At 43.4% G+C, this 23,802-nt stretch overlaps 1 protein-coding gene across 3 annotated transcripts in view; it reads left to right on the top strand.

The window, feature by feature from the left end:
- Positions 1-16: 16 nt before the first annotated feature.
- The window catches only part of NUP214 (nucleoporin 214), a 58,512-nt gene continuing 34,726 nt past the window's right edge, over positions 17-23,802 (top strand). For all 3 annotated transcript variants that reach the window (XM_019540813.1, XM_019540815.1, XM_019540814.1), the window contains exons 1-23: positions 17-100; positions 3,383-3,578; positions 4,278-4,429; positions 5,301-5,505; positions 6,443-6,513; positions 6,882-6,945; positions 8,140-8,243; positions 8,831-8,937; positions 9,524-9,590; positions 10,210-10,336; positions 12,294-12,455; positions 13,611-14,064; positions 14,801-14,979; positions 15,905-15,996; positions 16,547-16,636; positions 17,010-17,159; positions 17,300-17,458; positions 18,924-19,027; positions 19,579-19,758; positions 20,351-20,436; positions 20,552-20,635; positions 22,749-22,994; positions 23,329-23,490. In XM_019540813.1, the coding sequence (XP_019396358.1) occupies positions 59-100; positions 3,383-3,578; positions 4,278-4,429; positions 5,301-5,505; positions 6,443-6,513; positions 6,882-6,945; positions 8,140-8,243; positions 8,831-8,937; positions 9,524-9,590; positions 10,210-10,336; positions 12,294-12,455; positions 13,611-14,064; positions 14,801-14,979; positions 15,905-15,996; positions 16,547-16,636; positions 17,010-17,159; positions 17,300-17,458; positions 18,924-19,027; positions 19,579-19,758; positions 20,351-20,436; positions 20,552-20,635; positions 22,749-22,994; positions 23,329-23,490 (3,283 nt within the window). In that variant the 5' untranslated portion in view covers positions 17-58. The remainder of the gene's footprint in view (positions 101-3,382; positions 3,579-4,277; positions 4,430-5,300; positions 5,506-6,442; positions 6,514-6,881; positions 6,946-8,139; positions 8,244-8,830; positions 8,938-9,523; positions 9,591-10,209; positions 10,337-12,293; positions 12,456-13,610; positions 14,065-14,800; positions 14,980-15,904; positions 15,997-16,546; positions 16,637-17,009; positions 17,160-17,299; positions 17,459-18,923; positions 19,028-19,578; positions 19,759-20,350; positions 20,437-20,551; positions 20,636-22,748; positions 22,995-23,328; positions 23,491-23,802) is intronic.

Consider the following 23,802-nt stretch of genomic DNA (forward strand, 5'->3'; position numbering starts at 1 on the left):
GTGGCCGGATAGTGCGTAGCGCGCGGCGGCGGCGGCGGCTCGGCTGGGCCTGGTCACCATGGGCGACGACATGGACGTGATTCCCGAGCGCGACATGAAGGTGCGGGAGGGGGGAAGAGCCTCGAGGGCCCCTCCGGGGTGCGCGGCGCTGCACTGCACAGCCTGAGCCCCAGGAGCCTGCTGCGTGGGGGAGGGGCAGGTGGGGGGTCAGGGCCCTCCTCGGGGGTGCTGGTGGGGTCAAGGCCCTCCTCGGGGGTGCCGGGGGGATTAAAGCTTTCCTCGGGGGTGCCGGCTGCTGCAAGTCTGAAGGGGAGGGTGGCCCCCTCCAGCAGCACGGTACCGGGGGCATGCGTCCACATCAGGGACGTGAAATGTGTCGTCAGACCAATTCCTGGAGCCAGTGAGGTGTCTTCGTGTCACAAGGACGCTAGGGGCTGGACGGGGGGGTTCTCCTGAGGTCCTTTTTAGTCCCACTTCTCTGTGAGTTGGCGGTGACCAGGCTGTGCCAGCGCTCCCACAGGGACCCCAAGGGAGGGTCTTGCCCCTCTGCTTGGTCAGACCCACAGCAGGTTTGGGTTCAGGAAGGAGTTTTACACCCTGTTCAAATTGATCCCCAGGGTGGGGGTGGGGGGTTATCTTCCTCTGTAGCTTTCATATCAGATGCCTGCCTCAAATTTTTTGAATAAGATGGCAGGACAGGGTAGCAAACGTGGAAGTGTTAAATGGTGCTGGTCTGTCATTCATGGGAATGTTGATAAGTAAGATGAAACTCAGGTGGCTTGGTCATGTCAAGAGAATACCAGGTCACAGGATCCTGACGAATGTGCTGTACTCGGAAGCTTGCACATGGTCTACAAAGAGAGGAGGCAGGCGCTGCGCAGGTTTCGGGATGCTTGCAAAGGAGACTCGGCATCTTTTGGCACCTCTGTGGCTGATTGGGAAAGCAGTGCAGAGTGCTGCTCTGGTTGGTGGAGTCAGCTTGCAGATTAGCAAGGCGCTGCAGGGTTGACCGGATCGAGTTTTGTGATGACCAGCATCAGAGGAGGAAAGAATCTGCTGCTCGGATTCAGCGCATAGTCTGTGTGTGGATGGTGTGCCCGGTCTGCGGGCAGGACCCTCACATGTGCATTGGACTCAGCAGCCGTCAAAGAACTCACCAACTCATACACCATGCTCTGTAAAGAGCAACGGTGCTAACTGATTGATTGTAGCTGGGTGTGTGGCCTCCACCCTGGATCCCTTGGGCATATATTGGCAATCTTTTGTAGAAGCGGGACGTTAGCTGCCTTGGTTTCCTTGCTTTATCTGTGCCCAGTTTGGGTGCTAGGTCTGTGTTGGCTCAGAATTAATGGTCTTGCATAGAGTTTGGGTCATGGATGATATAGGATGGTTTGGATAGGGGTTGGGCCTGCCTCAGGTAGAGGTTGGACTTGATGAGCTCTGGAGGACCCTCCTAGCCTGACTCCTCTATGATTCTATGACATTTGCAAGCCCCCACCCAGCCAGGTGATATTGGCCCCCTGTGTGGGACATGACCCAGGGCTTGGCCCCCAGCCCCACATACCCTGGATCCAGCCCACAGACTAGGGATGAAAGGTTGGGTACAGCTGCTGCAGAGAAAAAGCCTTGCCTCACCTGAACCACCCTCAAGAGGGATTTTGGCACCAAGCAGAAAGGCCTCTCTTGAACTCTGGTCATGCCATTTCATAGGAGAGGAATTATGCCTCCTTTCCATCGCTTATGTCCTGTGTGAAGCGTGCAGCCCTTATCCTTGTAGGTGATTCCTGGGAAAGTCTGTGGATCTTTCCATGCCTGTTGGAACCTCTGGAGCAGATTGTTACAAAGGGTTTGGCCTTGGCTGTCATGGAAATTCAAGTATTTTGTGGTGTTTGAGCTATTTGCGATGTATTCTGGTGGTTCTTAATTTGAAAGAAAGTGAGGAACAGCAGTTCTGTTGGCGTAAAATGAAAATGGTCAAAGCTCAGGCTGAGAGCACCTTTACAAAGGATGTTAAAGAACAGAAGATTAATTTTAGCTTCCTAAAAATAGGAACAAGGTAGGAACAGGAGCTGCTTTACAATAAGGCTGGGGTAGAGATTAAAGGTAACCTAGATGTGGCATAATAATTAAATGAGTATTTCAGTATTCATGTAAGATGTTGGTACAGAGCATATTATGTTCCAGTTGTATTATGTGGGTCAGAGACTTTGGGTTTTAATAAAGAGGGATTTCTGCAGGCTGTAGCAATAAATAAAGGTATGTATTGGGAACTTGAGATCAGACTGAGTGAGTGCTAAGGAGCATGTTAAATCAGCAGAGTTGAAGACATGGGTAGAAAGACAAGAGCTGGTGTAGTTGGAGCATACAAAAGAGAATGCAGGAGGACAAGATACTTCGTGAAATGACAAAGGTGCATACTGAGGGCAAGAGGCAAAGGGGAAGACTGGAAAAAAGCTGGAAGGGCATTTTTTGGCTAGATGGTGTCAGGGAAGAAAGTATGTATATAAAATGGCAGGCAGGGGAGAAGAAGTGGAAGGAAATATATTACCAGACCAAGGGAATATTTCATGCACTCAACAGAAATTTGTGTGTATTTTGTCCTCATACAATGGGAGCTCATCTTTTGGAGATGACAGAGGAGGAGTGTCTGCATATACTAGCGAGTTGTAGGTTGACTGAGGCTTCTTCAGTGTGATGCAGCCATAAAAAAGGCAGTACAGTCCTAGGAAATATCAGGAGAATTTCCAATAGGAGGAGGTACTGGCATTAATGCTGTATTGCAAAGCCCTGGTACCTCATTGGAAATACTGTGTTTTTTCTGGTTGTTCAGATTAAAGAAATCAGGGTTTTAAACTTGGACAGTTACAGAGAAGAGCTACTAGGTCGACTAGAGAACAGGGAGTCTGTGTTGAGGGGAGACAAAAAAAGCTTGGTTTGTTCAGCTTAGTGAAGCAAAGGCTGAGTAGGAAATATGATCTTTTTTTTTTTTAAATACATCCAGGGAGGGAAAAAGAGTTGTTTAAGCTAAAGGGCAACATTAGCATGAAATCAAATGGGTATAAAGTAACTGTGATTATATTTAGTTTAGAAATTAGGCTTGTGACTATTGGAACAGTTAGCTTTTGGAACAGCCATCCTGTAGGTGTGGTGGGGGAAATATTTCTAAAAAAAAAAAAAGTTTAACATGAAGCCAGGTGTATTTATGGAAGGGATGCTATGATGCAGTTGCTCGTAATAGCAGTAGACTGGATTCACTGATGCTCTTGTAAATCCCACGTTTCTAATTGAAAGACTGTGTTTGGATAAATTTATGTTTTAATCTGATTGGTTTCTCCCTTCTCCGCGTCACTTTGAGTCGCTGTTTAATTCTTTTGCACAACAGGATTTTCAGTTCAGAGCGCTGAAGAAAGTCCGAATTTTTGATGCTCCCGATGAGCTCCCCAAAGAGCGTTCCAGCCTCCTTGTTGTGTCTAACAAATACGGGCTGGTCTTTGCTGGTGGAGCAACAGGCCTGCAGGTCTTCCACACCAAAAATCTTCTTATGCAGAATCAAGCAGGAGAAGATCCCAATAAAATCGGTGAGCTTTGTCTGATTACAGTGGATGTGTAGGGAGCCCCAGTAAGAGTGATGTGGCGTAGCTGATCAGTCTAGGTTTGCCTCTTCCTACTTGTCACAAGGTGGCTATAATGATCCAGGCCTTTGAAGCTGCCAGGCTTCCTTATTGGATGTCATTTAAAAGTGAAGTAACGTATTGTGGCACAAATCAAACCAATAATCCACCTAACCTAGTCAGGATTAGGGGCAGGATTCAGTGCCTTGGGGAAAATTGTCATCTCATTTTTGTGATTCTGTTTTTGTATCTTGACTTCCAAAGTAATGGTAGCTTCTGGGATATTGTCCATCAAATTAAAAAAAGAAGTCATGTTGAGAACTCTGTTCTCAACAGAAGTCCTTCCAGTTTTTGTATTAAAATTGCAATCAAACTGGGTTAAGTCTTGGGTTCTCCAGTTTTGGAGCAAACCACATGTCAAAGTCAGATATAAGGAAATTCTTCCAAACCCCTTATTATAATCATTTCACTTGAAGATAGTCAAGGCATTTAAAAGATGCTTCCAGAAACTAATGGGCAGCCTGTCTACAGCTTTTAGCAGTAGGGTCTTATTTACGGTGCTGAGTGTATGTGCTTATGGTAAAAATTCTGCTTTAAGTGCACATGATGAGTGTCTAAAACTGACCACTCCATTCTGCTCTCCTTTCTTCTCTCTTTGTTTTGAAGTTGAGAATGTTCAAGGCATACTGGTTTCTATGAAATTTCCCGTGCATCACCTGGCTCTAAGCTGTGATAACCTCACACTGTCTGTGTGCATGACCTCCAGTGAGATTGGTTCCTTTGTTGGCTTTTTTGATGTCCGAACGTTTTTAAATCAGGTAAAGCATGTGTTATGGCAGGGTGATTAAATCTGGATGTGAAAGGAAGGATTTGACAGTAGAAAGGGCCTGTCTAGAAATGTTTGGGGGGTTTTTTTGGAGGCAGGGGTGAGTGTGCACAAGAAAGCACACTTTGTAGGGAAAGAACTAAGGGCTATATTTAATGAGTCTTCAGTTATAATCTGCCTTAATTTTCCTACCTGTTAAACAAGACTAACTGACCTGACAGATGCTTGTGAAGATGAATTAATGTTTAAATGGTACAGTGAAGAAAGTACTAAGTATTGAGGTCACTATTCGCAACCTGGAACATGTTAGACAGGAACTAGAAGCCTTCAGTTAGAGCTATAGTATTTCTGCAGCACGTTGCTCACCTTTTAAATGGACGTTGTTAGGTTGTTCAAGCCCAAACTATCAAATGTAATGTGTATTAATACTGGATCCTAGAAAAAGGGACTGTATTTTGCTTTGTGTCTATTTAAATAATCATGCAAGAGTACTGGTATCCTGTAGTATTCTCATAGAGATCCTTTGCTCGTCTATTTAAACATTCCCATAGGTCTTTGTGGCCCTCCCATTACAGCACTGTGAAACTGGGATCTTCGTATGCTAGTGGTAAATGGTGAAAAATGAATTCAATTTTTAAAGTTCCTTCAGTGATTTTGAAGAAACTTGCATTGTACTAGGAAGGTGTGTTCCAATGAACACAAAACTTTTAGCTTTTCCTAAGTTTGGGTACACATTGGAGCAGTTAATGCCTATAAACAACCATTGCAGATGAGCAGGTTCAAATACCCAGGGATTGTGACTTTGGAAAGATTTGCCTAGCACATGGAATTTGCATCCTGTGACCTTATTTTCTCTTAAAAAGGCTAAACAGCAGAAACGCCCATTTGCTTATCATAAGTTAGCCAGAGACACGGGCAGCATGGCAACTGTCAGCGACCTGAAATGGAACCCTACTATCCCCTCCATGGTGGCCATCTGTCTGTCCGATGGCAGCATCTCTGTCCTGCAGGTCACAGACTCTGTGAAGGTCTATGCCACTCTTCCTTCCTCGGTGGCTGTTACATCAGGTGGGTAAAACAGCTGTGGCTCAGTGGGAATTCTTAAGGATGCATGATGCCTAAAGAATCTGAAAGGGTTTGGCTGGCCACAAACACAGCGTAGTCATCTTTCAGGAAAAAAACTAACATCTTCATGGAAGCAGAGGGATTTAAATTTCCTCAGATTTTTGAAAGCTTTCATTAGGGTATTATTTCTCCTTGGTTTTTCTTGAGCAATGTACCCTTACAGTAACAGCTAATGATTTCTGCCCAAGTGGTAAAATGTAACAGGCTTTTGTGGCTGCATGCAGGAAATATGCAGGGGTCTGTTGTACATATAAAACAAAATTGCATTTTTTATTGAATCAGTCAGTAGATTCTTAAGTTCTCTATGACCAGGGGGTATCTGAGCCCTTTGGTATGTCACATGCATTCTTTATACATAACCCAAACGAGGTCTGGTCTAAAGATGGTTACATTGGTTTAATAGGCATGCATTTTTTTCTTTTCCAACCGGATATGATTAAATCAGTATTATGTTGCGTCTTTCCTCCTCTAAGGAATTTTAAATTTGGCTGTATCTGTCTAGCATGCCCCTGTTCAGTTAGGGCAAGCACTCAACTATGTGCCTCCAAGCAGGGGTTTGCCTCAGCTCAAATTAATGTGCAAGTGTGCGTAGGGTAGCTGTAAAGCACACATAAAGAGAATTGGAAGGTTGCTGCAGTTTTATTTGGACTGAATTATAAAGTTTCTTCACAGTCATCTTTTTGCCAGAATGAGCCATATGGTAATAAACGTTATGGCTGCTATTGAAACAAAACAGCTTTATTAGAATTGGCTGTTTGCTTAACTGAGGAGGCACCTGAGTGGTGTTTAGTTTAGCGATGCTGCCCAGAGGTGTATGAGAACTGCATGAATCTTCCCTGCTATTGTGACTTGCTGATGAAGTCCTCTTGTTTTTGTCCAGTATGCTGGAGCCCCAAGGGAAAGCAGCTGGCTGTCGGGAAACAGAATGGCACTGTGGTTCAATATCTGCCTGTAAGTCTTGTTCACACTCTTTCTTTGTTTCCTTTCGCTGGCTTCCAACCAGCTTTAATTTTGTCTTCCATTAACATTCAACTGCCGCTGAAGTGGAGCATACTGCAGTTACTGCATTGTCTTTCCTGGAAGTTGTCAAAGCCATTTCATAAACAGTTAAGCATTTACCTTTGTATGTATTATACATAAGAAGCTCACCTGCTACTGAAATGCAGCTTTCCCTGGGGTGGAAGGTGGCAGGTATAAAGGGAAAGAAAGAAAAAAAGTAACATTTTGAAACAGCTTTTCCAAATGTCTGCCCAACTGAATGTATGGGGTCTTTTTCTTTGTTGTGAAACCTTTTTTTTTTTCTTTTCTTTTCTCCCCAGAGTCTGCAGGAGAAAAAAATAATTCCTTGCCCTCCGTTTTATGAGTCAGATAATCCTGTCAAAGGTACAGCTTTTCTTTGCTTCAGTTTTGTTTCTTCCATTGAATCATCGCACCCACTGTCTTCTCTTTGTGCCTGTTCTCCTAAATGTTGCTGTACATTTAGGACATGTCAGTGTGGTGGACACCTGTTTAAGGGTTTATAATATGGTCATAAAAACTGCCTCCAGGCTAAAACTTAGTGCATTAGGTTGAACATGGTTATGTTGAAATAAGGCATTAACTTGTAACAGCGAAGGTCCTCAGCCCCTGAAACAGCTTACCAAAAGATGTGGTGGATGTTTCATCAGCAGAAATTTTCAAATCAAGATAGGATACTTTTCTAAAAAAGCTATAACACAAGCACACAGTAATTCAGGGAAGCCCTATTGCTTGCCCTACACAGGAGGTCAGAGACAAGGGTCACAGGATCCTCTTTGGCTTGAGTATGTGAATACACTAGGCTTTTTTTAGAAAAATAATTGCTTGTTGTTTTTACATGCACATGCCATGTATGAAAGAAAAGCTTCAGCTATTTAAAGAGGAGCAAGGATTTTTGCAGGTGATAACTCTATTGAACCAACTCCACGTTAAAGCTATTTAAAGAGAAATTTGAGTTGAATTAATCCTCAGGAGTGGAGGGAAGAGTTGCAGAGTCCAAGTTCTTACACACTTTGAGGGTTTTTTAAAATACACATCATAAAAGTAATCGTTACTTGCTGGCCTTTCGAAAAGTGCAGTTTTCAGTTACTCAGTTACAGATTAGTCTCTCTGTCTTTATGGCTCTTTGATTATTAAAAAAATGAAATCATCTTCATTCAAAACTGAACTGCTGACATAAATGACATAAACTTGGAGTAAAAGCTGAAATATCTTTTATATATGCAAAGCATTAGGAAATGTTGGGGTTGTCTTTCTCCAGTGTCCCAAAATGGGTTGGATTAGGTGTGTACTTCAGTCTTGCCTCCTGAATTTTGTAGGATCAGATTGGTCCTCTCATGTCATGTGTGGTATGCTGTTTGTCATGTGGCTGGCTAGATGGTCTGTCAGAACTGTTGTCCATGCTATTGCAGAGGTAAACAATTTCCCCCAAAAAGTCTTTATTCTGGTGGCATTTGTTTTATTTTTTTTTCACTGCAAGCATAATAACCAGCCTGCAAGGAAGGGCTCTCTCAAGAAGACTTGGGCTGTTGATATTCTTGTTCCTTCTTTGTCTTCCAGTCCTGGATGTACTGTGGGTCGGCACGTACGTCTTCACTATAGTGTATGCAGCTGCTGATGGGACCCTGGAAACAGCTCCTGAAGTGGTGATGGTCACGTTGCCAGTATGTGCCCAGAAGATATAATTTCTTTTTTCTCACTGTCTGAGTTTTCTGTTCCTGAAGTCAGTGCTGGTGCTGTTTGTTCTTTTGACCTGCTTTTTACAGTAGTCTGTTCCTTTTATTCTCCTGAGTGTCAAATAGAAGGTCAGTTTGATGTTCTGAATTCAGGAGATAATTCTTTTATGGCTAGAAAGGAAAGTAGGATCAAATTTTGAGTGCATCCTTTGTGCTGGATGCTGTAAGGAGGCTTCCACCAAGAGACCTTTGGTTTGTCACAGATGTGTTGGCTACTCAAAAACTGATTTTTCTTGAAACTTGCCACTGGGCTGTGATGCTGCATACAACACCAGCTGCTCACTCTGGGGCTATTTATGCATCAGGACTCCATCCCCCTCATATTATCTCTTGTAGTTCCTGTGGACTCAATATATTTGGATCCGGTTGGCTTTGTAAGATGCATTAATTGCCTCCTAATGTGTATAGTATCATTATTATTGCACCCACATAGGTTTGTTTTTATGCAAGCTGAGTTGAGTGGTTTTAATGGACAGTAGATCACATGTTAATTCCTGTTTCTCTTGTCTGTGCAGAAAAAGGAAGAGAAACGACCAGAGAAGTTTGTGAATTTCATGGAGCCTTGCTATGGTAGCTGCACTGAGAGACAACATCATTATTTTCTCAACTATGTTGAGGATTGGTGAGTGTAAGGTCCCATGATTGAGATTATCTGCCTTAAAATATTGTTTAGAGCAGTCTACCCCAACCTATTCTTATTGTTTAGCCTATAGTGGAGAGGGATATGACATCTGCTTGTTGAGCACATGATGTTGGGCTGCACTCTTTAACCTTTGCAAATGGACCCATTAATATGTTGTGAATGTACAGCATAGTACAGATATACTAAAGATTTTTTCAAAACTCTTTCTACTGAGAATTAAAGCAATTAGAGTATGGGTTTAGCTTTACCTCCTCGTGTGTCTGTGTGAGGTTGCTAGGTCCTGTTTGTTAATCTGCTAGATTCTTTTCTATTGCAAATAGTTTAGGATAACAATGGTGTGTGACTTGGCTACATTGCTAACAGATAAAGGAAATGATTTCCCCGGTGGGTAATAAATTGTCTTTCTGAAATGGTATAGACGTAGTTATACTGCTCTGTTTTAGATCAGTTGACAGCTCAGTTTCCTATTTAATACCTGTAGCCTGGCTATGAATTTGGGCTGAGGAATTCCATAGGGATAATTATCACTTTTGGATTTAACCCTGTTTTGATTCTTTACTTGAAGGGATCTAGTCCTAGCAGCTTCAGCAGCTTCCACAGAAGTCAGCATCCTTGCCAGACAAGGAGACCAGGTAACCTTCCCTTCTGTGGCACTTGTACAATTGTATCTTTTTTAGGAAAGAGATCTGGATCTCAGCATCCGAGGCATGAGGAACACTTTGCTTCAGCGTTTGAGATGCCGCAGCATCATGAGATGAAAGGGATGCTTTGTTACCTCTCTATGTTGCCTGCGGGCAGGAGAATTCTTAGTGACTAAAACTTCACATGACTGGAGTGGAACAAAACATAAAGTGAACAATGTGCAAAAGGAATAGTTTTGCATCGTTGGCTTGCTGCCAGCTTAACAAACAGAGTTGCTTTTCGCCATGGTGCCCTGTTTGCTGGGCCCACCAGTTTAAACCAAACCTTAAAGACAAGTAATCTCAGCAAATATAGATGTTCCACGTGAAAGCCGTTCAGCAATTTGTGACAGTTTCAAATATTGGTGCTAGTTTTGTAAACTGACAGTTTTTGACAGAGAATGTGTCTTGTTGCAATCTGTTCTTTCACCACATTGTACTGGCGCTCCAAAGCCAGGATCACAGCTGTTTGTGAAATATGAGGAGTTTTTGCTTCTTGTTACTATGAGTGAGTTGTGCTAAGAATGCTGAAAACCAAAAAAAATTGCTAAATTTTATTCTTTCTTTCCAGAGCAATTGGGAATTATGGGTTCTGGAAGACTCCAGCAGAGCAGAACTTCCTGTGACAGATAAGAGTGATGACACCTTACCAGTAGGTGTGGCCATTGATTATACCAGTAACATGCCTATACCAATCAGTAAGTCTGACCCAGGTGCTTTGCTAATAGGGAATACTGCACAGATAGCAGGTCAGGCACCTTTTGGGGAGGGGCAGAGTAATTAGTGTCTGGGAGGCTGAGTCTTAAGACATCTGAAAAGAGGCCACTACAAGGAATCTGTCCTGGGCTTTTATGCTGAGCCCAGTGCACTGTGACTGATCAGTGAACAGTTAACACTTGAATACATGTCCAAAAGCTTATTGTCCAATGTATAAGTTGTCTAATAAAGGAATCTATGTGTAGTCAGAAACTAAAATGTATGCCTTATGCTTTGTTTTCCATCATTTCCTTGATTATTGGAATTAATATTATAGTGGCTTTAAAAGCTGGATTCAGATTAACACCCTGGGCCTCAAACTAGCTGTAGAATTTCACTTAGGTATTTGTCCATGAAAATGCTTTGCATGCTCTTGTAGCACGCCCATTCCTGTGGGGCTGTTTTGTATTATAAGCACCCCCATTGATCTACAGGAGAAGCAGGTTAATTTCATTGCCAGAAGAAACATGGCTCACTGATGTATATGCTTAGGATTTAGCTCTTTATTAAAGCCTGAACTGACTTCATCCCCTGCTGTGCTCAACATGCAGCCAGTGGCGTTATTGCTGTACCTTGTGCTCTGCTTGAAGGGTTCCCACCTTCAGTCTCTGACAAGGTCTTTGAAGTTGCAGCTGAGCTATTTTACCATACCTGGATAAACTGTGAGAACTCTCCCTCGAAGCCCAGAGATAGTTAGAAACGGAGGTGCCTTTGGGCAGAATAGAACATAGAGCAGTGACAAGCTATGTATGAAGCACTGTGGGGTGCTGATTTAACTGATAACCATGGTAGCTTTTGTTATAGCAGTAGGTTTCAGTAGGAAATTCAAGCCAGAATTGGTGCAGAATTGAAGCTGAGGCATTTTCTCTGTTAATCCGTCCACCGCTTTTATTGGATTAAGGAATTTGCTGGAACCAGCTTAAGTCCACACATTACCTCATTCAAGTCTTTTCAGAGCCCATTTTCACACAGCCCATACCTTCTTCACTTACCCCTCAGGCCCTGTTTGTTTGCACTTATTCTTGTTTTACCCACTTGCTACAGTTTCTTATATAAAACACAAGGATTTGCTGGACATGATTAAAAAATAAAGCATCCTTTCCCAGCACTGTCTCAACATGGTGTTAATGGGAGAAGGGATAGAGTCGTGGGGTGTTTGAGTGACCTGAAGCTATAAAAAGCAAACCAGAAAAATTATGTTTAGAACCCTTTCTGTGTCCTCCATCTTAAGCATTCAGTGCAAGTAGGGTGCAAAGGAAAATGTATCAATCTCAGCAGTTTCCTATTAGCAGCCTCAAGCTGAGTTGTTAACCCTGCTAAAAATGTTCTAATTACTGCAGATCCACATCACACATCTTTTAAAATTAAGGTAGCATTTTGTTCAGACTCTTTACAAAAGCAAGCAAGATGTGTCCCTTTCCAGAAGAGTTTATAGTCTCAGGCAAGATGCAGGACATGTGGGGACAGTGGAAGGAAGTGGAGGATTGGAGAGATGGGCTTGCAAGAAGAGAAACCAGGCTGTTAGATACAGAGACAGGTTGCTTCTGACATCTCAAGTGCATAATAGTAGGTTTGGTGCAAGAATTATTGGGTGAAATGTGCTCTGTGGTGTTCAGCAGGCCGTGCAGGATGATAATTGTCTTTCCTGTCCTTCAGGGTCTATGAATCTGTGAAAGGCTTAAAGTCAAGAATAGGAAAGAGGAAGTGAAGTGAAAGGATGCATTTTGGGGGCAAATGGAGCAGACATGTACAGGGAGGGAGGCAGAAGTATATGCAGCCTATGGGTAGAAAAAAGTGGCCAGTGGTTGAGATGTAAGAGAGGAAGTTGTGGTGGTGACATCAGTGGCAACACAAACTGATGAGTGTAGAAGTGTCATTATCGTGTGTGATCTTCTGCAGGTGATGAGAAGACGCTTGCGCCAGCTCCTGTTCTGATCTTGCTGTCCACGGATGGAGTGCTCTGTCCATTCTATATGATTAATCAAAACCCAGGTATCAGATCACTCATCGTGACCCCAGAGCCTTTGTCAGTAGAAGGGGAGAGAGCATCAAAGTCGGCAGGTGGGTACCCATGTTTTGGGGAGAGCTTTTTGTTTTCATTTGTGGGTCTATGATATACCTGGGCATGAAGCTCACTTGGCTTCCACTGGCAATGTGAGCTTATGTAACATCATTTGTTGTGAATGTCCCCCAGAAGGTTTCATGGCATGTACACCTGAAGTGCGATATACCTTCTAAATGCAGGACAACAGGCCTGCTGGCACGTAGCAAACCAGCTCCTTGTACCGCTATCCGTCAAGAATGCACCTTGTGGTACTTCCAGGGGTCCAAGGCACTATTGGATTAGGTGACATACAAAGACTCGTTTCCCAATTTGTGTGAGCTTTTCCCTGTGTGTTATATCTACCTGGGGCCACAGCACAGGCAGTAATATTTAGCTTGTGATCCAAGGACTTGTTTAAGCAACAGGTTTCTATTAAACTGCAGCAATAACTGTAGAAAGCAGGTGAGAAGTAAATGGTTTTAATAGGCATGTGAGTATGTCTCACCATATCAGATGTAAACTCAGTGACTCCCTTTGCTGCTATGGGCAAAGTAATGAGTTGTTTGTTTCGCTTCCCAGCATATGTGGAGTGCTGTTCCACTACAAAGCTGTACTTTCTTCAGGTCTACAGTTCTGCTTCACCCTCTCATTGGGCACTGTGTCTTGCTCCAGTCCTGGCTGACCTGTGCACTTGACAGGCTGCTTTATTGAAGATGGTCTGGACCACATCACAATTGATAGAAAAATGGGGAAGCCTTTTCACTAGAAATTCCCAAACCCTTAAGTCAGATTTGACTCAGGGAAATTGTAGCATTGATTGAGTCTCAAACTTCTTGAGCTTCAGGAGTGGGTTAGACGGACACTTAATTGGGATGGTTTAGTCAGGGATGATCCTGCCTTTGGCTGGGGTTGGACTCAATAGCCTTGTGAGGTCCCTTCCAGCCCTACTTTCCTGTAATCCTGTTATTCTTGCATTTAGTATCTCAGTTAGTTGGATTTGTGGATTGTAAAACCCCACTTCCTCTTCCCCCTTCTTTCACACGTTGACAGTGTTCAGAGTGCCAGGGCATTTTATTATCTGCATGGAACAATATTTGGGCAGGAAGCATTGCAAGCCCTGTGAGAGAGAACATTAACTGTGTTTCTTCCTGCCCCGATTTATGTTTCTCCAGGAAGTACTGCCACCACCCCGACCACCTCTCCTACTTCAAAGCTGGAAGCCACTCCGGCTATTGCTTCTGCTTCCTTGGGCTCGACTCTGCCTCCTGCAGGGGGTGCAGCTGCCACCTTTTCCTTCACCCCTTCCGCAGTAAAGGCATCTGGCTCAACATCAGGGGATCCCCCACCATATCCCTTTGCATCAGATGGGTCCAAGCAAGCCCCGGGTTCTAGTTTCACTGGAACAGCTGTATTCTCTTTCTTGTCCGCTTCTTCCAAAGCTTCCACAACTCCTTCCCTCTCTGCAGGCCCCATGGCCACTTCTGCCGCCTCCTTCTCTTTTGGTTCTACAAATTTTAAACCGACTACAGAGAGCTCACCTGTGCCACCACTGTCTGCTGCACCCATTGGACAGAAGCCATGCTTTACCCCTTCAGCTTCTACTGTTAAAGTAAACCTCAATGAGAAGTAAGTATAGTCTGAACATATCGCATGCTGGCCAGGCATTTTTCGATCAGTGTGAGAAATGGTGGTTGATGATAAATGTCAGTTCCTGTTGTCTTGCAGCATTTGGCCTTTAAAAGAGACAGCTGTTACACATTTCAGTATCCACTGTAGTGTTTCACTTAATATGTACCTGTAGCTATGATAGGACTGGTTGTATTGCAGCACCCCAAATAATTAGAGGCAAGGAATGATTTTGAGAGCTGAACCGTTCCTTGATGAAATGCTGACCTCTTCTCGTGACTCTGGCAGTTCTGATGGGAAATATTTCCATATAGGTCTGTTCTGGCAACTGGTACAGGGACAGCCAGGTGCTGGATACGATCAGTGTGCTACAAGAAGCAAGACGTTCCTCCTTCATGATGTTCTTGGGTGGCTCCCATTATTATAGGAGCCGTGAGACACCCTATGGGCAAAAGCCCTTAACTTCCAACAGTCCCAGCATACTAGTGCAGAGTTCCTGTCCTCTGAAAACTACTCCCTGCTTGTTCTGCTGTGGAGTCCCATCCATATTCCCTTAAGGTTTCTATCTAACTTTACCTTAATAACTAGGAATGTACCCGCTATCTGGACACGGAGTTCCATTACTTATCCAAAAGATAGGTAACTGTTTCCTCTAGATATTGGCACTTCCTCTTGGGTGTAGAAAAAGAAGTTGGGGCCAATTGCAAGTGCTAAAATATTCTGTGTTCTCTTCTAGGTTCACTGCTGTAGACATGTCTACTCCTACTAGCAGCAGCAGTCACAACAGCTCTGCAATGTTTTCATTCTCCACCTCAAAGCCTATTTCTTCAGGAGGCCCTGGAAGCCAGACTGCACCCCTGCCAGCCTGCACCCCTGCCCCTCCACTGAAGGCTTCAACCCCTGCATCTACAACAAGTATGACCTAACATGCAGTTTAAGGGCCTAAAGCTGTCCCCACTTTCAGCAGATTTCTACCTTGCTAGGTGTAAAGTGAACCCATTAGGTTTTCTCTGTGCTGCCTTAAGCTGATGAAACTGTGCTGCAGAGCTTGGATTTCCATGACAATCAGCCTCTGCTGACTAGATGGCATTAGGCACAGTCCACAGTCATTGGAAAAATTTCCCCTCTGCGCCTTTTGTTTGGCACAGTACAAACTCTCCATTGTTTTGTGTAATAGTTAGCTTCACAGAGAAATTGTTGCACATCACACTTTCCCAAAATACTTCTGATCTTGTCAGTGAGTTGATTTATGACCTTTTCTCTCTAGTGATAAAAACGAAGCAAATCTAATCTTATTTATAAGTGAACATTACCCCATTTTTCAGATCAGTTTGTGACCAGTTGGTTTTGGTCATGAGCATCCCAGGTTTGAAATGAGAGTGGTAGGTCAGGCTTGGGAGATGGCCTATTCTAATGGTGTCCCAGAACTGGAATGAGGAATGTTGCATGCCAATATTGAGTAGTATTAAGGGCAGAGCAGTGGGGAGAAAAAGAGTACTAGAACAGCATCTGTTTGCCTTGGGGCCAGTTCAGGCATTCCTGTCAGTCGCACTTTCATAAGGGTCAAAATTCACTTAAACTCCCCACAAAGAAAAGTTATTATGGAAATTGGGGAATAGGCTTTCAGGAACCAGCTGGCTGAAGTCCAAGAGCAGGTGTACTGAATGAGGGCTGCAAAATCTCACTGACTTGATGTGGCCACTGTTGAATGTATGGGGGGGCACACTCTAAACCCTCTATTCAACTTCTTTCTTTTATCCCCAAAAATGGTCTTGTCTCACTCCACTTTGAGCCCTGTATGTGTTTGTTTATAGCTGATGTTTCTTCCCTTAAACTCTAGTGGCACGCCCTGCTCAGAACACATCTCCAGCTTCTATGCTACAGAAGGCTGCTAAGATCGCTCCTTTTGCAACAAAATCAAGCTCCAATCAGGTAAAGAGAACTCGAGCAGATTTTACAGGAGCTGAAAACTGTCTCTAACTTCTGACCTGTTGTAGTCTTAAACTGAACTAGTGCTGTTAAATCAGAAAATGTTCAAAGATGAAAACAACAAGTTGCAAGGGCTAGGGTTGTTTCATGTATTTTTGGAAAGTTGGAAACCTGATACGGGTTTGGTGCCTGCTGTCATGAACAGAGGTAGAAAATTATGCATAGTTCTGTGTGAGCTTGTAATCAGAGCTTTCTCATATGAATGGATCCTTGAAGCCACTGAACTGCCTGAATTATTTAAGGTCTTAAAAATATATTGAATTAAAGGGGTAATGCAGGGGGGTGCATTAGGATTGTTCCTGATTTTGAAAGGCCTGCTCAAAAGTCTTGAGAGTTAAATCTTGGCAGCGCTGCTTTGAACTAAGTAATGAATACTTGCATTTGACAGAATAATCCCATAGGGCAGTTTGTGTCTGATTGCTAGCAGCAAGCATTTGTTGGCATTAAGGGTTTCCATTTTAATAAGTCTTCATTCTCAGCACTTTGCTTTCAGGGCAAGTCAGTTCTGCCCAGCACTGGGTTGGAGAAACAGGTTCACCAATGGAAGGAATCAGATCTGGTCATTGCAGGAATCAGAGAGGAGGTGAGATGTTTAAGGAGTTTTTTCTGCTTTCTAAAAAGATGGATTTATTGTCATATGGGAATTGCACTTCAATATATCCATTTCCCAATGGTGTCCTTCAATAAATTAGAAATCTTACCATTATACTCTGAACCAATTCTGTACATATTGTCTATCTGCCCATTATGGTTGCTTTAACAAAGCATTATTTATATTGTGAGCCCAGAATTGTCTTTCCCTCTGATTGTAAAGGAAATGGAGGAGGCCTACTTCCATTGTCTGCAAAGTGCCATGAACTTAGGACTGCATAGGAATATTAGTTGGCAACAGAGCATTTGTTTCACATCACATTATGTCACAACGACTGAACATTCTTTACCCTGTGATTCTGTAGATTGCACATTTCCAGAAGGAGTTAGATGAGCTGAAAGCGCGAACCTCCAAAGCCTGTTTTCAGGTGGGTACGGAGGAGGAGAAGAAGATGCTGAGGATAGAGCCTGATGATCTTCACACCTTTCTCCTAGAGATCAGAGAGACAACAGAGGTAACTTCTAGTATGTGTGAATGTAGTGTGTCCGGGTGCGTAGGAGGGTAGGCAGCCATTGGAGATGTCGTCTGTACTTGTGGCAATGAAGGCGTTAAGAGATGAACCAGATTTCAACCAAAAAACTTCACTATTCACAGTCCCTTCATGGAGATGTCAGTATGCTGAAGACAAGCCTGTTGGAGGGATTTGCAGGAACAGAAGAGGCTAAAGAACAGAATGAGCGCAATCATAGTTCTGGATATTTACATTTGCTCTATAAGAAACCCTTGGACCCTAAGAGTGAAGCACAACTTCAGGTATAAAGCATGTTTGCTGGAGTTTAAAATGAAATGAGACTGTTGAGACTTGTGTAGTACCCAAAGCTTGGTTCTGCTACACTAATATTGCCTCAGCCTAGTACAGCGAATAAAAATGTTAACGGTGTCTGTTGAACCCTTGGAAAATATGACACTCCTGAAATTCCCATGTAGTTCCTATTTTGCATGGAGAAACCAAGGAGCTATAGAAGTTGAAGTGCCTTACCAAAGATCAGAGACAAGAATAAACTTCCTGCCTCCCCAGGACCCTCCTCTAAACACTGATGTTTGCTCAGGGGGTTGAAGGTACAGGTATATTCTTTGGCAAGCGTGGATTCATTGTTCCGATACTCTGTAAAAGGGTCTCCTTAGAATTATTTTAATCGGTAGCAAGTGCTTTGCCGAACAGTTTGATGATTGATTGTGCCTTACAAAATAGTGGCTAATTTCATGGCTGGCAGAGCAGAACACTAAATGGTGTTCTGAAATAAGATTACAATGGAAAATTCCCAAGAATTCACAGATGCTGTAAAGAGAAGAAAGAATCCAGGGTCAAATACTCTGCCCATGTGTGCGCGCTGTCTCTACAGAAGCAGTATTTAGGGGTGTGTGGTATTATATTCCCTCAGGCAACATAAAATAAGCATGCCCCTAAAACTGAAATGTGTAAGTGTTGCTTGGTTTCTTGGACATGATAGGGTTCGTGTAGAGAGTCCTTTGAAGACGCAAGTGAAGATGGTTGTTTTTATTACAGAACTAATTGCAGGTTTGTGCTACTAAAAATGAATACTGTAAGCACTGCTGACACAGCGCTTCAGAGTTCAACACCCTGTCCTGTTTCAGATTTCTCTTAAAGGGAAGATGTCCATCTTCCTCACTCACGTTACTGCATATCTGTATAGAGTCTTTGTACCGAGTGCCCCATTTTTACCTGGTGTTCATTGGCAGTTTTGGACCTGTTGGAATCCTCCTTAGTACCGAGAAATAAATACCTATTCTGAGTATATTAATTCACATGCTAGTTTAGTGGCACATCCTTCTTCAGATGTTGTGTATTAATTCACTGCCCAACTTGTGTAGTAAGCGTTTCTCTCTCATAAAGCTTTATTTCTCTGTTGCTTCTCAGAACAGTGTGCATGACTTAAACCCAGGTTATTTCCTCCCTTTGAAGAGCCTAAGGCACTGACTTTAAAAGAGGAACATGGTGGGGCGGGCATGGTGGAGGGGAAGAGAAACACGAAGACTGGGACCAAGTCAGGAATTTTGTGGAAGGCAAATGAGGGGCAGGGCTGATGACTGAAGTAAATTATCATTATATTAGGTTCTGCCCCTGTAGAGAGAAGTGGCTAGATGAGGTTATATGCTCCGTGGCTTTATTTTAGTTAGCTTAAAGGGTCCTCACTTGGCTTCATGGAGGCTGAGCCTCCAAAGAGAAATGGAAACGTGACTTTGCTTTGCTCAATAGGAAATTCGGCGCCTACACCAATATGTAAAGTTTGCGGTTCAGGATGTGAATGACGTTCTGGATTTTGAGTGGGACCGGCATCTGGAAGAGAAGAGGAAGCAAAAGTGAGTGACTGAAGTTAGGATAGAATATGAGTCTGTCTCTAAGGAGTGCCTGAATGAGTTGAGCATCTGACACTAACTGGACAAGAGGGGACCTTATTCTCAGTGCTCCAGAGCCTTTTCGAAGGGTTTGCTAACACTCAAATGCGATGCATTCATAATGAAACTAACATGAGTCAAAGTCCATGTTTGGATTAGTCAGTGTTGGCTTTGAGCTGCCTTTCAGCAAATCCCTGCAAGTTCCACTAACAGGAATGCCTGTAAAACAAGCTTTGTAGATACTGAACAAACCCTTGGTAGTTGGTAATGAAGCCCTTTTCTTAAATACATGTGCAGTGAAGGAGCAGATTGAGTAAGATTGACAGATACCACAAAGATTACATCTCTAATCTGCTCTGCCTTGGTGTGTGTACCAAAGTATCCTTTCGGGTGGTCAGGTCCACCTAAGTTTATAGGTGAAGTCAATGATTTGGGGGTTGGGGAAGTGCTTGCAGCCAGGCTAAGTATCCAGTGGCCTCCCACTCTAATCTGTGTTTTTGTTCTTATGTTTCAAGGCGCCTAGTAGTTCCTGAGCGTGAGACTTTGTTTAACACTCTTGCAAACCATCGTGAAATAATCAACCAGCAGAGGAAGAGGCTTAATCACCTGGTGGACAGTCTGCAGCAGCTCCGCCTGTACAATCAGACATCTCAGTGGCATGTCCCCAGTGACACTTCTCATAGTAGTGCTCAAAGGTGTGTGTCAAAAAAAAAATTAGGGCAGTGTTTTGAGTTGAGGCTCTTCCCATAGTGCTGCAGAAAGGTATTTGTCCAAGGGAGACTGCCCTTTAAAGCCATAGCATCTGAGGATAGAGATGTCATGTGTTGGGAGTTGGGAACAACCACAAGAATGGACTGTGGCTGTAAACATTCTTGTTTGGTTCCTAAGTAATACAGGTGTTCTTCATAATGGCTTGAAAATTATTCTTCCTTAATTGGCGACAACCTAATTATTGTATATTGGATTCTCTGAAAGATATGTGCTTGCTATGGTGTAAATGTTGCAAAGGCATGGACCCCCACATGATTTACCATTGTCCCTGAAGACAGCAGTTGTATTTTCCTTGGGGTTGTAGGTGATGTTCTTTGTGAGTAACTTTAAGGTTTTGTTGCTTGCATTTAAATAGTACATGGCATCTGGAGAATGTCTCTTCAGATGAGTTGGTCAGTTACGGTCTTCTACATAACCCCATAGTCTCTTTTCTTCCTATACAGCTATTTGGGTAGAGCAGCATATGGCTCCTCTTCCTGCCATGCATGTTTGTTTCACTGTTCTGCCTTATTCCAGTTCTGACAGTGACCTTGAGAGTCTGCGAAATGCCTTGATGAAAACGACCTTGGAATCGCATGTCAAACCCCTTCCCAAAGTACCTGGTAATTGTTCTGCCCCTTCCCCCTATGCTTGTGTTAAACATGATTTGTGACTGGCATTCCCATGGTACTCTGGAGGATAGTGACTTTGTCCCGTCCCCCCCCCTTGTTTTTCTAGCTAAATTGTCCCCAGTGAAACAGGCGCAGCTGAGGAATTTTCTAGCCAAAAGGAAGACTCCTCCCGTGAGATCTACTGCTCCAGGTAAATATGTGATGCAGTAGGTATCTGAAATACTTGCATCTTTCCAGGAACTGTTAGGATCATGCTGTGTCTACAACAAAAATAGGTTCCTAAACATAGTTCTTTTAGTCTTTGCGCTCTCTCCTAGTCCCTACCTTTTTCAAAGATGTGGGGGGCTTCTCTCAAACTAGTTTCTGACTGGAAGCTTCCTTTTCCTGCACAGATGGGACAAATAGCACTATTTCAGTCGGCCCACCTTATTGTCATTCACAGGTGTGCTGCGTGCTTAAAAACCTAACTTTCAAATGGAGGAGAAGTAGGACGCCTAGAAGTTTCTGTCATAGGCTCCTGCCCCTCATCATGCTACACACTGTATGGCTCAAGCTCCCCAGAAATATGATCCCCATTGCATGTTGCTTACAGTGTTGTAGGAAGGTCATCATTGTGCAGTGCATCAAAATGCAGCTCTGTCTCCTCTCTCATCCTCTGACTACATTTGTCGGTAAGATGCATTCAAGCTGAATGTAGAGTTTCTTACTGACTGAGCTTTCCAGCTTGAAATCCAGGTTCAAAATAACTTTTTAATAGATACGTTAAACCAAGTTCCTCTTTTATTTGTGTTACCTGACGTCATCCCAGAGTATCTGGTGTAAACATTTCTGATTCAAGCACTACTTGTTACGTGCTCTGAAGTAAGAAGTCACCATACATCTTGCAGATTAAATGGTAGCAGACCTTTCTGTATAATAGCAGCAAAGCAGGTGACTACAGGCACAGCACTTTCTCTGCTTTTGTGATCCTCCTGCCACAGCCTCCCTATCTGCACTGCGGCTCTGCAGCCTGAACAGTCTCATGGCACAAACACACAGCAGGGAAGGTGTCATTTGGACAAAAGCCTGCAAGTGAGAATTGCTGTCACCTTCATTTTAAACCTGAGAAACTGGATCTTTTTCTCCTTCCTTTCTAACTAATAGGCATTTTGTTTGTCTCAGAATACACCCTAAAAAAGGTTTGCTGGATGACATGTACTAACAGTTTATCCTAGGACATCACAAAGTGCACCTGAATGGTTATCTCAGGACTGCATCCTTGAATCAGCAGCAGAAAAGCAGCAGTACATTCAGCTGCTTACTAACTCCTGATTAGAAGGGTGATATGAGTACATGGCAATCCTAGGATATTTCTATTCTGCAACGAACGTAGGCATAACTTGTCCAGGGACAAATGTAACTTCTGTACCTACCTATAGAGATTTTTCCAGGATCTCTTGGCCCAATCCCTATTCAGTTACTAGTCAAGTCAAGTAGTATGCATCTGGTGTCACTCACCACTGTAAAGAAAAATTTTGCCCGCTGCATGTTGGCAGGGAAGGAATAGTAGAGATGTGGGGCCCTAATTTGCATGCTAGTAAACCATTTCAAATGAAGTAAGCTGAATTTCAGGGCAGTAGGGGCAGCTGGTAAAACAGTTGTCTATCAGTTAGAGCTGCAGAGGTTGGCTATGCAACATCTGTGGGTCAGAACAGTGGCTCTTGTAGCACTGGAATGCCTTGGAATATCACCAGCTCAGATCTTGAGGCCAGTTCAAGAACTACATCACGTTATTTGGTCATCTTTGACATCCAGGCTTCTAAGGGTGGAATCCCAAAGGCCCTAAACATCTTGGAAGCTGAGTGGTTTGTATTATACTGTTAGCTTCCTCCATTTATAGGAGGTGTGAGGATTCTTCCTCATGCCATAACTAATGTCTTTCTGCTTATTTACACTTTGGACCCTCTCTTAGTTTTATCCCTACATCCCAAAATACCTACTAACCTTTCCCTTGATGGTGCATCGTCCAACGTCATGCTTGTACTTGTCCTTTTCGTGATCAATGTCCATCTAGGTGTTTGAGTATAATGATCAAACAGGTCTTTATTTTTGAAAGTGAACGGGCTGAGAAATTGCACATTAGCTCCATGTGGCATCTGGCACCCTAGTTGGGAAGCCAAATCCTTTGAACTTAAAGCGGGCTTTTACTTTCATAATCTATGTTCATTCAGTATAAACAGAGGACTCTTTCCTAGCCACTGAGAGTAGGTTGTGCCTCTTTTGGCTTTGACTGACAAAATAATGTTGCTCTTCCAACACTGCAGCTAGTCTCTCCCGGTCAGCCTTCCTGTCGATGAGGTTCTACGAAGATTTAGATGAAATCAGCTCAACGTCCTCCATTTCCCAGTCACTGGAGAATGAGGATTCACCAGTTCTGGAGCAGGAAGAGGAAGTTGCTCCACTCCAGGTTTCACGGCACGCGCCTGTGGTCCGTACCGCCTCCATCCAGCCTGGCCTGCTGACACAGTCTCCACCCTTGGGTAAACCACAACTCTCCATGGGCACTTTAAGTGAGTAGTTTGCAGTGGTTTTGCCTTTCTTATTTGATCTTTCTGATGCATTTAACCTCTGTAGTGTCTGTCATAACTTCGGGTTGTGACTAAAAGGGTATGTAGTGTCATAGTTCACATTGCCAAGCCTCCAAGGGCAGTTACAAATGCAGAAAGGTCAATCTTCGGAACTTGGGCTTAATATTATTGAAGTAATGTGAACATTTGATTGTGCTTTACCTACCACAGGATCCTTTAAATCAAGATTGAGAAACATTACCTTAATTTCTATGCATTGGTTGAACAATAGGAGGATTTTGGTGAACTCTTAATTTTTTTTTTTTTTTTTTTTTAGTGCCCATGTCTTCAACCAAAATCATTCCACCAGGGGCAGATAGTACAATGCTTGCAACAAAGACTGTGAAACATGGGGCCCCCACTCCCACCGTTACTGTTCCTGCACCACAAGCAGCTGCTGCTGCAGCACTAAGAAGGCAGATGGAAAACCAGAATCCAGGTACAAATGCAGCTTGGTTGACTCAAGTCTGTGTTCTGTGTTATACACATGCAGTTAGTGAATGTGTATTTAGTAGTAACATAATGCTGTGAAGGGTCAGAAACCATCGACCCTGCCTTGAGCCAGGTCTGGCGCAGATGGGATCTACGTGTGCCTCTTCACCCAGTGCTACTGTATCATTTTTCCTTCTCTGTTTAGTGACTTACCAGAACAAAATGCAAGAAGAATTCCCACCCAAAACTACCCATTTTTCATCTGTAAAGGTATAAGAGTTGCTGACCACATGTCTTCATGTCTTCAAAGAATGTTATG

This window comes from Crocodylus porosus, unplaced genomic scaffold (assembly GCF_001723895.1).
Source record: "Crocodylus porosus isolate Cpor-Errol unplaced genomic scaffold, CroPor_comp1, whole genome shotgun sequence".
NCBI lineage: Eukaryota > Metazoa > Chordata > Crocodylia > Crocodylidae > Crocodylus > Crocodylus porosus.